At 33.5% G+C, this 13845-nt stretch overlaps 1 protein-coding gene across 5 annotated transcripts; it reads left to right on the top strand.

Moving 5' to 3' along the window:
• Nucleotides 1-3026: 3026 nt before the first annotated feature.
• On the top strand, nt 3027-11750 carry LOC113689319 (uncharacterized). Of its 5 annotated transcripts, XM_072050797.1 has the most exons (10): nt 3027-3312; nt 4718-4788; nt 9097-9201; nt 9323-9582; nt 9671-9874; nt 9950-10042; nt 10124-10225; nt 10363-10752; nt 11019-11255; nt 11349-11750. In XM_072050797.1, the coding sequence occupies exons 3-10, from the start codon at nt 9099-9101 to the stop codon at nt 11367-11369; spliced, it is 1410 nt and encodes a 469-aa protein (XP_071906898.1). In that variant the 5' UTR covers nt 3027-3312; nt 4718-4788; nt 9097-9098; the 3' UTR covers nt 11370-11750. The 5 variants fall into 5 exon arrangements, with proteins under 5 accessions (XP_071906898.1, XP_071906896.1, XP_071906895.1 ...); XM_072050796.1 differs by lacking the exons at nt 3027-3312; nt 4718-4788 and having other exon boundaries at nt 8802-9201; XM_072050795.1 differs by lacking the exons at nt 9097-9201; nt 9323-9582; nt 9671-9874; ... (3 more) ...; nt 11019-11255; nt 11349-11750 and adding exons at nt 5416-7503; nt 7609-7917; nt 7984-8083; nt 8170-8976.
• The last annotated feature ends 2095 nt before the right edge of the window (nt 11751-13845 follow it).

Here is a 13845-nt window from a genome sequence, read left to right as displayed (position 1 = left end):
GACTTGCAAACCGTATACTTGCAAGGATTCCTTTTAATCACTTAAAATGCACAAGATCTAACCTTTCTGAAGTGAGAGTTAAACTAAGACAGCAAACAGACAAAAATAGAACAACTTTTAACTACACTCAAGAGAACACAGAAACTAAAAGGGATGCTAAGCTATTTAGGAAAGAAAAGAAGAGAAAAAACAAGAAACACACAAAAGTGAAAGGATTCAGAAGCAACGGGCTTATGGAATGTAAGACAATTAAACTAATATGTTACCACCTACTGAGTGGCTCCTTCCTTTCTTGCACTTTGTCCAGCTTCGAATCAGCACAAGGAATAGCTTTTATTATCTTTCAAAGGTTTTCATCTCGCCGTTTAGGGACTTTGTTGATAGATTGCGTCTAATCTGACTGAACAGTGTTGTTTGCTGATCATATTAAATGACTGCCTTGCATTTTGTCTTGTAGTGTTGAATGTTCTTGGGGCGATGTTTTGAAGGCTGGCGGTAGAAGATTGCTGAATTGTTGAAGTTTCTGTGTTTCAAATTTGAGGAACAGTTGAAGATTTGAAATTTGAAAGGTTAAAAGTTGAGAGGTACGAATTGTTCAAAAGGATGAGCGGTGAAAAGGGTGTAACAGGCGTAAAGAAAGCAAAAAGTGAAAAAGCTCCCACCTTGGAGAGAAAAGCTCACACTAGAGAGAGAAGCTCCCACTTTTGGAGAGAAGTTCCTTAAATATAATGTACTTCACTACACCGAAATATACCCTCCTTACTAATGGTCGACATATTTTACGTAATTTATCTTTTGTTCTTTTAGACTATTACTATTTTAAATTGCACTCTTCCTAGAAACTCAAGGAACTCGTCTTAACAAGTTAACCTACACGGCACCCTTTAGACAAATTTCATTTGGAGGAAGAAAGTCAATTTTACAGCAATTAATGAAACAAAGAGACGTCTTCCCTCCTCCGTGTGCACTATTTTTGTCATTAAAAAATATAACTCTTAAACACTTAGAATTTGCTGATTCACAACAAACTTTACCGTAAACTTTTCCTCTTGACCTTATCTTATCCATTACACAATCTATATTCATAAAAATTTTACTGCAAGAAGTGACTTCTTTTCATCAAACTTTCTTTTTAATTTCTAGAATTAGAATGGATTTGTGATCATCTACACTGAATAAATAGAGATATCTAATTTGACCTACCACTTTCTTTTAAAGTACTAAAAGCAATTAGGATTGTATACTAAAAGCTAATGAATTACAGAAAACGAAAGTTCATTATTATATTTAGGCTAATGAGACTGACGGATTTTCAATATAGGTGCAAGTTAAATCCAAAATATATCCGTTTGATTACAAATATACAGGTATTAAAAAGGGCATAAATCAAGTCGATCCCACAAAGAGCCAATAGTGCAAGTACTAGATCCTTACTTATTCTATTATTTAGAGTAATTATCAACAGAATCTAAAGAAATCACAATTACTTACTAACTAACTTACTCAACTAGATAACTTGCAAGAAAACAATGGAGAAAATCCACTAAATACTTGAGTCTAGGGTGTAGAATGCACTTATGGCATAAAAGATACAAGTGAATAAATTTACCTCTTGTTACTACTCTTGTTTAACTAAGGATTCATTTCCAAATTTACCAAAACTTATTCTCATGATGTAGTGGCTTAGATTAGACTAGTTTCCCTATTCTCATGATGAATAACCAGATCTACCCTTTTGTTCTTCATGAAATGTAAGGATAATCCACTTAAGTGCATCTCTCTTCTCATAAGTCTACTTCTTAAACTCCATTTATGTTATTCCATCATTATTACTAATTTTTATTGAATAACAACAACCAAAAATTTGCTATTGGTGATCAAGAAACAACAAGTGATAAACATGCATATATGGATAAGTTAATACAAGAGGTAACAAGTGCAAATCGTATTCAACTCATATCAAATAGCCACAAGGTTCATCTACTATCTAGATCTAGAAATTTAGCTACTCATGTGATATAAGATAAGAAAGAACATAACTTCATTGCATAAACACATAATAAATCACAAGTAAAGAGATAGATAAAGAAAGATTAGCCAAGATGCTGAACAAGCTCCCAAGATCTTCTATTTGTTCAACAAATGAGTTGTACAATGAAGTTTCCAATTGTTTCTTACAAGCTTCTAACTAGAGAGAATAAGAAAAAGCTATAACTAAGCTCTCTTCCTAATAACCAAGAACTCCTCTCTATTCTAATGATTCTTACATATATAGTATTAAGAGAGTCAAACAATGTCAAATGAAATGACGTAAAGCTTCCTTTTCACTTCCCTAAATATTCTTAAGCATGTGTAGCCGAAATTTTATGCTGGAATTGAGTTAGAAAGTGGTGTAAAATAGGGCAAGTTACAGGGCAAGTTGTAGAGAAATAGGGGAGAATATGCAACCTGAGCTTGCGTATTCAGAGATCACGTTTTCTTTTCAGTGACGTTTCCTTAGTTTCTATTCCAATTCACTACTAGGATCACAAGCAAGTAGCCCTATTTTTGTTCATGCATTGCACCAATAATACTTGCATTATGCTCTTTTACTTTCCAAATCGTAGTTGAATCATACACTAAATGAGTTCAAATGAATCCATCTCGATCCAATGTTTATATCATGTTTCAAATCTTGCAAATATAACCAAATTTACACATTAAACTGTTCAAATCACTACAAGAAAAAAGTCCTATTATGACATACCTATAATGACACTTTTTAGTAAGTGTTATTTTACATCTTTTATGAAGACATGAAAAAGTGAGTGTCATAATAAAATAACATGAACCAAGTAGCATTGCTCTTTGTTTTATATTTTTTCTAAATTGAAAATTTTGATATGTCAAATTAGAATAGCTATTAGGGCATTACCTGTGAATGTCAGCAGAAGTAATAGAAAATTGAGATAGAAACGACATAGTTTTGTCACTGGAATAAAAGAAATGGTGAGAAAGCGCGGGGAAAAGAAAAAAGAACGCGGCAAGGAAATTTTTGCCGCTTCACTAATAGTCTGCCGCTTCACTAAAAATTTGCCCAATACATTCTTTGAAAGCTCCGCCTCTCACAATTCACAGCAAAAGTTCCACCAGTTTCTTCTCCAAATCTAAACCCGTGGACCCTATTCATAAAATCCATCATCGCCAAAATCAATCTTCCAAGCCTACATTCTTTTTTAATTCTTTAATCCCTACCCTTTCTCCGTCTATCTTGGGTTTTAGATGCACTCCAATTTGACCAGAGGAAGAGAAGGATGGTGTAGCGGTTAAAAGGTAAGTGTATTATGGGTTTTTGAAAATCATATGCTTTGCCTGCCGTACGTGAATCATTGCAATTTGATTGTCGATATTTCTTGCAAAATTAAGGGTTTGAGGTATGGGTAATAATTATTCATGCGGAGGAGAGCAATCCTTCAATTTGAAATGTATATAATAATAAAACAGTGCACTGAAGCAGTAATGAAAGCGTAAGAGGGTCTTTGCTAAATTGTGTCCAATCATGATGGCTTTGGCTCTAGACATTTTGTGCTCGCCTGGTCGCGTGGATGCCAGCAGCTACTTGAATCAAATGAATTTCAAGGATAAACAATAAATTTTTACATTCATCCGTTGCTTTCTAGAGCTGTTCTGATAATCTTGAGCTTCTGTATGGCTTCCAGTTATATAGAGGAAAAAAAATTTAAGCCGAAACTTTGTTTTCTCTGCTATTTTGCTTTCTCTCCTCAGACGGACCTTATTTGAGGTCCTTGATTACTAGTTAAGATCTTATTAAGTTCTTGATTACTAGTTAAGTTTTCATTGTTTGTGCATGCGAGAAGTTCTGAGAGCCAGTTGGGGAAAGTTGCTAGGTTTCTGGAATAATGCAGGACAATTGGATTAACCGAGTCTCTAGATATTTATCTTCTGAATGAATTTCCTAATAACATAGGTGAACGCTTAGATGAATTTGGATTTTGCCCATTATAAATTGGGCGAATGTTGTTGTGAAGCCCAAGAAGACAAAATCATGTCTTTGAGCTTACACAGGGACATAATACGAGGGATATGAGCATTCTTTCATACAAGTTTAATACTGAAGGACCAAAAAATAATTGGCACCAATACAGGTTCTGAATTTTAACTTCCAAAGTGAAGTTAATCCCTCAAACATGAACATACAATCTTTATATTTCTTGAGTTTAGATAAAATTCCTGCTATCCCGATGCTTTTCATGAAAATGTTATTCAATGAGAATAATTTGCATTTGTGGTTTTCTGTTCAAATGGGGAAAATGTGCATGTTTTGGATCATTTTCTTGCATATCTTGGTGATTTTATATATGTACACAAAGAAAGTATATTCCTTGGATAGCCACTGATTTAGTTGGAAAATTAAAATCATTGCTCCAATTAGACAAAAAAATTTAAGAGAACTAATCATAGATATAAACAATTAATTTGCATCTCAAAAAGATAAGTTTAAAACTCTTCTATATTTGTTTGTTCTATTTGCATTAGAATAATTAGGAAAAGTCATTCAGCACTTTTGGTTGTTTCTCATTTTCCAAAATATTTGTCAAGAAATTTGCAAGCTAATGTTATTTTCTTCTTGAATAATTAGTGAAGGACGTATACCATCTATTCAAAATATTATACAATTGTTAAAATTTTACTTAAGTTCATTAATGTTTCATAACAGGTTTGAATTGAAGATAGCTATCTATGAAAAGTGTTCGTTCTTGAAGACGGTGCACATTGATTTCGCTAGAGGTACAAGCTAACTTATATTCTTGTGTTCTTTTTTATTAGAAATTAGATTAATTTACATATATGATATTATATTGTTCATTTGTTTGAACCTGTAATGTACGTTCCTTTTCATCTTTTGATCATTTGGATTCTTAATTATTTTCTAAACTGGAGTGTCATTGTAGTGGATATATCATATGACATGCAAATTTTGTTCTTAACATTGATTCGTGTAAAAAACTGTTTACTTGGTGATACGTGATAAATGGCTAGTGGTGGAATACCTTTGGGGTTCGGTCTGTTTGCTAATGGCTTGTACTTTTACCTCAAACAGTGACCTTCTTGTTGACTTCCAAATAGCTTCTTGATATTCTTAATTGCTTTTTTGCTTATATATATATATATATATATATATATATATATATATATATATATATATGTATGTATATGTATGAATGTGCATATTTTAAGGTTAAATTTGTCATGGTTACAGAATATGGATAAAACTTGGATGCAAAAGAATAGACGAAGCAAAGAATATTGGGATGGTTTGCAAAAATTCTTAGATTATGCATTCCAGAATTCAAGTATAAATGGGATGATATTATGTCCATGTAAAGAATGTAAGTGTGGTGTATGTGTTACCAGGGAGAATGCAGAACTTCACTTGAAAGTTTATGGTTTTGTTAAAGGATACACCCATTGGGCAGCTCATGGAGAATTTGTTTACTCTAGTGCACCAAAACCTACTTCTCATGATATCTCACATGGGGTACGGGATGAACTTGATGACATGCATGGTTTGGTTCATGATGCATTGGGAATTTCTGAACAAGATCAGACAAAGACAGATGGAACTGAATACAAAAACCAATTGCCTAATGGAGAAGCTGAAAAATTTTACAATCTGATTGATAATTCTAACAAAGAGCTTTACTCTGGATGTAAAAGATTCTCAAAACTTTCCTTTATGATTCGGTTGCTTCACCTCAAATGCCTTGGTAAACTCAGCAACAAAATTTTTGATATGTTACTTGATTTGTTGAAAGAAGCCTTTCCAGATGCGATGGATGGTTTGCCTAAGTCTTATTATGAAGCTGAAAAGTTAATGAAAGAATTAGGACTTGGGTATGATAAATATGATGCATGTCCGAATGACTGCACTTTGTATTGGGGAGTAGATGCAAGCAGAAAGTATTGTGAAACATGTAAAGAATCCAGATGGATTAAATCTGAAAATGATCCGACTGGTGAGGGAAGAAAAATACCGCATAAGGTTTTATGGCATTTTCCCCTAAAACATAGGTTACAACGCCTGTTTATGTCCTCTAAAATTGCAGGCCATATGAGATGGCATGTAGAGGGTCGTACTAAGGATGGTAACATGAGGCACCCTGCTGATTCTCCATCTTGGCAGACCTTTGACTTTCAGCATCCAGAATTTTCTCAAGATTCTCGTAATGTGAGGTTGGGCCTAGCATCAGATGGATTTAATCCATTCAAAAATATGAGTTCAACTCATAGCACTTGGCCGGTAATATTGATGCCATACAATTTGCCGCCATGGATGTGTATGAAACAACCGAACTTTATGTTGTCATTGTTGATACCCGGTCCATTTGCTCCAGGAAATAATATTGATATATATTTAAAACCTCTCATAGCAGAATTAAAGGAATTGTGGGATGTTGGAGTGAATACATATGATGCATCAAGAAAAGAAAACTTTCAACTTCGTGCAGCACTTTTGTGGACCATTAGTGACTTTCCAGGTTACGCAATCCTCTCCGGATGGAGTACTAAAGGAAAACTTGCATGTCCTGTATGTCATAAATACACATCTTCACAGCATCTACAAAATTGGGGGAAATATTGCTATATGGGCCATCGGAGGTACTTGGAAATGAATCATCCATTTCGCAAAGATGCTAAATCTTTCAATGGGTCTGTAGAGTATGGAAAACCACCGGGAAGGTTAATGGGGTCTGCAATTTTAGATGAGTTAGCTGGTTATGGTATTAAACTTGGGAAGAAAGTTAGCGACAATCCAGAATTGCCATTTAATTGGAAAAAATTAAGTATTTTCTTTGATTTGCCATATTGGAAAGACAATATGATACGTCATAATCTTGACGTTATGCACATTGAGAAGAACATTTGTGAGAGCATTGTGGCTACATTATTGAATCTGGAAAAAACCAAAGATAATAAAAAATCACGTCTTGACCTTCGTGATATGGGTATAAGATCAGAATTGCATCCGATTGAGAAGGGAAATGGTAGGAGTGTTCTGCCTCCAGCTTGCTTTACATTGAAAAAGAAGGAAAAGGAGATGTTTTGCAAAGTTTTGAAAGGGATAAAAGTTCCAGATGGATATGCAGCAAATATTTCTAGATGTGTTAAAGTAAAGCCACCAAAAATTTCTGGATTAAAAAGTCATGATTACCATATTTTGATGCAACAGCTTCTCCCAATAGCTTTGCGCAGAACTTTATCAAAAGCAGTTCGCTCTCCTTTGATCAAATTGAGCAGGTATTTTCGCAAGTTATGCTCCAAAGTTTTGGATCCGGCAGATTTAGTTCATTTGGAAAAAGAGATTGGTATCATACTTTGTCAATTGGAAAGGATTTTTCCACCGCCCTTTTTTAATGTGATGGTACATCTAGCTGTTCATTTGGTTAGCGAAGCAAAAATAGCAGGGCCTGTTCATTATCGGTGGATGTATCCTATAGAAAGGTACTCATGAAATATTTAATTGAAGTATTTTGCAAATTTTAGACATTTTTAGTAATTAACTTCATCTCAATATTTTAAACCTGAATTAAAACTTGCCTTGTCAAGGTATTTAGGAACTTTGAAATCCTACGTCCGAAATAGAAGTCGACCAGAAGGCTGCATTGCTGAAGGGTATTTAGCCGAGGAATGTTTGAATTTTTGTTCCTTATACCTAGCTGATTATGTTGAAACGAAGTTTAATCGGACAAGTAGAAATGATGATGTGGGCGAGACCTCAAGTGAAAGGTTGGATATATTTTCCAGTTCATGTCGTCCATTAGGAAAAGGAACTCCAACAAATTTCAGCAATGAAATTTTGAGAAAAGCACATCAATATGTGCTATTTAATTGCGACCACATCAAGCCATATGTTGAGTAAGTAGATTCCTTTCAATTCAAAAATTTATATATGTTGAATACTTAGTGAGTTTCTATATGCAGCCAACACCATAAAATGGTGGAGGAGCAAAATCCACATGCTGGAAAACATGTCATTGAGCGTATTCATTGTGAGAACTTTGCAGATTGGTTTTCGAACCATGTAAGCTGAACAATCTTACAGGTTCTCTTATATTTTTTATGCATCAAAGAAGAAATTTTGTCATTGTTACATTTTTTATATAATAGGTTAAGCAGATTCAAGTAGCTGATGGTGTTGACATCTCCAAAGATTTGAAACTTCTGGCTAGGGGTCCAAACAACGTGGGGAGAACATATAAAAAGATTCTTGTCAATGGCTTTCGCTTCCATACAAGACAATTAGAATCTCAAAGGAAAACTCAAAATAGTGGGGTTCTTGTCAATGCAACAACATCAAGCTTTTCAAGTACTAAAGATAATAATCCAATTTTAAGTGACATGGCTTACTATGGTATTTTGACGAATATCCTTGAGTTAAATTACACTGAAGGCCGAATTGTCACTTTATTTGAATGCGATTGGATATCAAAAGGCAAAAGATTAAAACAAGATGAGGATGGATTCACATTGGCCAACTTCAAGAATGTAAAGCCTCACCCTGAGCCATATGTGATAGCAACCCAAGTTTCACAAGTTTTTTACGTTGCAGACCCCGTAGCTGAAGGCTGGAGTGTTGTTGTTGCTACATCTCCAAGGAATGAGTTTATGATGGACCCCGTATGTGATACTGAGATGTATTTGCAGAGCACAATTACCTTAGCAACTCAAATGGACAATGAGAATGAAGACATTCGATGGGTTCGAGAAGATGATGGAGATGAAATCCTCCACTAGCCTGAATTGTTGAAATGCTTATTTTTTGCTATTTAAACTGTAAAAGTTGTAACTATGAACATAGTCCCAATTTCATATGCACTTTTTGTCGATGCAAATTCAGATTATCCTTGTTATGTCTTTGCATTTGCCTACTTTGAAATTTCTATTTTAACCCACCTACTTGCACTTTAAAATTGATACCTTTGTAGATGAAAAACTTCAGTCTAGTTATAGCCTTACTATTATCATATTTGTTTGAGATTTTGCTATCCTTTTTGCATTTGTGTTCTTCCATTTGTTAAATGTTTTCATTTGTAGGAATGGCAAGGACTAAAAGACAGAAGATTAATGGAAATACACTTGTTGATCAACCCGAGGATATAGCTGAAAATCAGATTCACATTGAGGAGCCTAATTCTACAGGTACATCTCTAATAAGTCACGCTAAGTTTTGCAGTTCATTCTTGAGATCCAGTTTGAAAATTTCAATTCTACTAGTTCTTTTGGTAATGAAATTCACTGGGGTCATATTTCATGGTTGTAGATGAAGAAAATGCAGATGAAAATTCACAAAGAAAAACTAGAGGGCCAACATATATGACAGAAATATGGGGTAAACCTAGTAGTTGTCATCGGTACAAAGTTAGATTTGATAAGGATAGTGAGCCTGTTGGCAAGAATAAGTCCAAATTTGCTGAGTTCTTAGGAACAATAGCAAGAAATGGAAAGTATGCTCCTATAGACGTGACAAATTGGCGTGAAATGACAACTGATAAGAAGCAAGACATGCTTGTACTAGTGAAGGTAATACACATTTTTCTTGATATAAATGTACATCTGTACCTTTTATATGACAAAAATATGTATCTAACTATTTGAGGTGTTATTGTAGGAAAAATTTCGTCTTCCTCCAGGTGCAGATTTCTGGACTTTGAAATCTATTGGCAAAAAATGGAGAAATTGGAAATCAGCTTTAAAGGCAAAATATTACAATCCAAATGAATCCATTGAGAGTCAAATTAACAATAGGGATCCACGGACCTTGAAAGATCAGTGGAGAAATCTTCTGGCTTATTGGAGCTTAGAGGAAACAAAGGTATAGTTGTTTTAACTATTAAATATCAATCACTATGTTGAGATTATAAGTTTCTACTGTTTTCTATAATTTCAGAATACCAGCGAGAAGAATAAGATGAGTCGGACCAAGAAAACAATGAATCATAAGACTGGGAAGAAATCGTATGCTCAAATTCGAAAGAAATTGGTAAATCTGTTTAACATTTTAGTTTTATTTAGTTTTTCCTTGTATCACCTAGTGGTCTTATGGAGACTTCGTTTTCTATAGACGAAAAAATTAGGTCATCTTCCATCACGAGTTGACATGTTCGAACACTGTTATACTGACTCAAACGGAAACCCGGGAAATGATGACGTTGCAACTACATTGGTAAGTCACTAATTGGTTGATGAAATTAGTACCCTAAATGACTGAAATTGTCTACTAACTTAAGACTGATTTTATCTTGATTGATGTAAGATAATCGATTTTATTAATATTAAACTTTTTCTGGATTTTGAATACAGCAAGCTTTGAAAGAAAAAGTTAGCCAACTTCCTCCTGGTTCTAATGATGATGTTGGTCGTGATGATGCATTCGCCCAAGTATTTGGGGAAGATAAGAATGGACGTGTGCGCATGTATGGTCTAGGCGTGACACCATCAGACAAATGGGGTAATGCACCAAGTCGCAGCACTTGTCAGCGTATTGTTATGGAGCAAAAGGCAGCAATTTTTAAGATGGAAGAAAAATTTGCTGAGCAAGATCAGCAGCTTAAAGACCAAGCCAAAGAACTTGCAGAGCTCAAAGCAATGGTGTGTCAGCAGCAAAATAGTGGCTCAATAACCGGTGGCTCGATAAATTCAACATCCTCTAATCGGGTTTCAAAATCACCTATTGGTGCTCGTTCTCTTCAGGTATGTTCATGATTCTTTTCAAGAATTTACTGTGATTATATCATGTGAGGATGCTTTTATTGTTTGAAACTTGTTGATTAATTAAACTGCTATTTTGTTTGGTTATGTTGAATAGTAAAACATGGCAATTTCAACTTAGTAGGGTCGTGGTTGTTAAGTTTTATTGCTGAAAATTGGAGAAATGTTCAAAATGCAGGGGAAACTCTATCAAATTTTTTAAAATAAATCTATCTAATTCAATTCTATGACTTTAAATTATCTTGTAGGAAGGTGATTGGGTGGATATTTTCAGTTTGTTTGATCCAACAAAATGTCTAGCTATTGGTCGCCTCCAAGGAATTGATCATTCTAAAGTTGTTGGCGGACAATCATTAGGACCATGTTGGTGTGAAATACTAGTACAAATTGTGGTGGAACGCAGCGAACCATTGATTAGGCCTTATGGGCTCTTGCAGACAATTGAAGATGCACTTGGTGCACCGATTGCTTGGCCACTGAAATTGGTATACTTTGACACAAAACTGTTCAAGTTTTTTTCTTTACAAATATTTGTAAGTTGGATGGATAATGAAGTGGTGTTCTTACTTAATGTATAGGTAAAGATTCATGGGGATTGATAGTTGCACTTTCAGAAAAGACAATGCTGCATTTTATCGCAAGAGTTGGACAACAGCCTTTTGTTTAGAGAAGCAATGCTAGTTTTTGAGTTAACTTCAAATTTGTGGAATATTTTTGTGACGATGCTGCTGGATTCTATTGCAAGAGTTGGATGGCAGCCTTTTGTTTAGAGAAGCAATGCTAGTTTTTGACTTAACTTCAAATTTGTGGAATATTTTTGTGACGATGCTGCTGGATTCTATTGCAAGAGTTGGATGGCAGCCTTTTGTTTAGAGAAGCAATACTATTTTTGAATTAACTTCAGATTTGTGTACTTTCAGATTTGTGTACTTTATGAAATGGTCACAAAATTTATTATGAGAGGTATAAACTTTCAAGCAGATTTATATTCTTTGGCATAATGGCTATCTTACTTTTGCATGTTATGTGTTTGGCGTATTGTATTAGGAGATTAGAGTACAAAATTTGGATGAAAATTGCACCAAAAAAAAAACAGACAGCTATTGAGGCACTTGCCAATGTCTACATTGAAACTAATGCATCTACTAAAACCACATATCGTGACACTTTTTTGAGAGTTTGAAGATTCCTTTTAACAACGGTAGAAAATGCCCTGAAAGATAGGCAAACACTGCATTGTGAACTGCCTCCATTAATGTATATAATGCACTTCATTGTGCCTAGACAAACATCTTTTGGTAACATGTACAAGTGTCCTAAAAAGGACAAAAATGATACCAAGTAAAATGCCTTTATAGTGTATCTTTAGAGACATTGGTTTGTGCCTATTTACGATTTCTATCATGGCAATTGTGAGTGCATCAAATTCATTAAACGTGGCATTAAAAAGCGCCTCCAACCTTTTCCAAACGGGTAGTTTAGTAGACATTTCATGTGTGCGCCTCAATAGTCTAAGTGCCTCTAAAAGTTCCCTATTCCATCATTTTGTTGTGCCTCCAAATATAATTTTTCTTGTAGTGAATGAAACTCGCAAAATTTAAAAGTTTAGAGAGCAAGTTATCTCGTAAAAATCCTAAATTATACCAAAAATAAACACATGGTGCTACTTAAAATACACATATAATAAACACTTATCAGAGACATAATCAATCTTTAATTGTCTTTTTCTTGGGAGAGCTATTTGTTTGGGTAAATTGCCTTTATCCTCTTGTGGTTTAATATTTTATCATATAATTCTTTATGATTTAAAAACCTATATATAACTCCCTCATTGCTTGTATTAAAGTGCTACAGTTAGTTTTTCTATCAAAACCAATGGTCAATAGTAAGAAGTCAAAATCAAAATAATAATTTGACAAATTCAACTTATCACTACCTTTTTTTCTTTTTTCCCTTTTCTTTTTCTTTTTTTTTTTTTTTTTGCGAAGAGAAGAGATGATTATGAAAACCTATATTTTGGCTTATAAAATCTTAATTTTTTTCCAAATACAAAAGAGAAGAAAGGGAAATAAAAAATAAATAAATAAGAAACAAAAAAGATGGAAGGAAAATATAAAACAAATAAATAAGAAACAAAAAATACCAAATCATTTTTTACCACAAATATCATTATAAGCTTTTAAATCAAATCTTTAATGATATTTTCTATTTATTATTTATTATTTATTATTTTAATTTCTTCTTTTTTATGTTTTGAGGAAAAAAAGAAGTAATAGAAGGGTAAATTTGTCAATATATTTGTTTGATTTTGAATTTTTACTATTGACCATCAATTTTAACAAAAAAAAACTAATGATGACATATTAATCCAAATGATGAGGAGGTTATATATAGTTTTTAAACGATAGGGAATTTAAGTGGTAAAGTACCAAATCACTTGGGAATTAAAGGTAATTTAACCTATTTTCTTTTCCTAAAACAATGGTTGCGATTTTTGCTCTTTTCCTTTCTAAATATGTTTTTCAAAACCAGTTTCAATCATCACAGATACGAATTGACAAGTAAAAATGGAGCAGAATTATTTGACTAAAAATGGAGCAAAATTATTTGACTCATCAACGCTGTTTTGCTTGTCTTTTGAAAATTTCAGTTCAAGTTCCTTTGGAAATAGACTTGAGTTGAACATTGTAAGGATGGTTATAGTTGCGGTTTTCTTTTGGAAACTCCAATTTTAGTTTCGGTTCTTATTGTTTATAATTTCAGTTCCTTCCGATTACACATGTAGCTCCTTCCAGTTACACTTAGTTACATAAAGTTACAATATTGATTCTGAAAAAAACAGGAAAATGAATTAAAACTAAAGGTAAACTAAAGACAATGAATTTAAATAAAAACTGTAAATTTTATGTTATAATTAGTAAAAGGCAAGATGATAGAAATTCTATAAATAAAAAACCACACGTTATCAAACATTTTGAATAAAAGAAAGGATATACAATTTTGTTAATGAAGTGGAAATGAAATGGAAAATGCAAAATCATTAAATTTGCCAATCACCATCTAAAGGACAAATTT

Source organism: Coffea arabica, chromosome 5c, assembly GCF_036785885.1.
Source record: "Coffea arabica cultivar ET-39 chromosome 5c, Coffea Arabica ET-39 HiFi, whole genome shotgun sequence".
NCBI classification, from domain to species: Eukaryota; Viridiplantae; Streptophyta; class Magnoliopsida; order Gentianales; family Rubiaceae; genus Coffea; species Coffea arabica.
The sequence above is the reverse complement of the archived record's forward strand: the minus strand, read 5'-3'. Positions and strand labels throughout refer to the sequence as shown.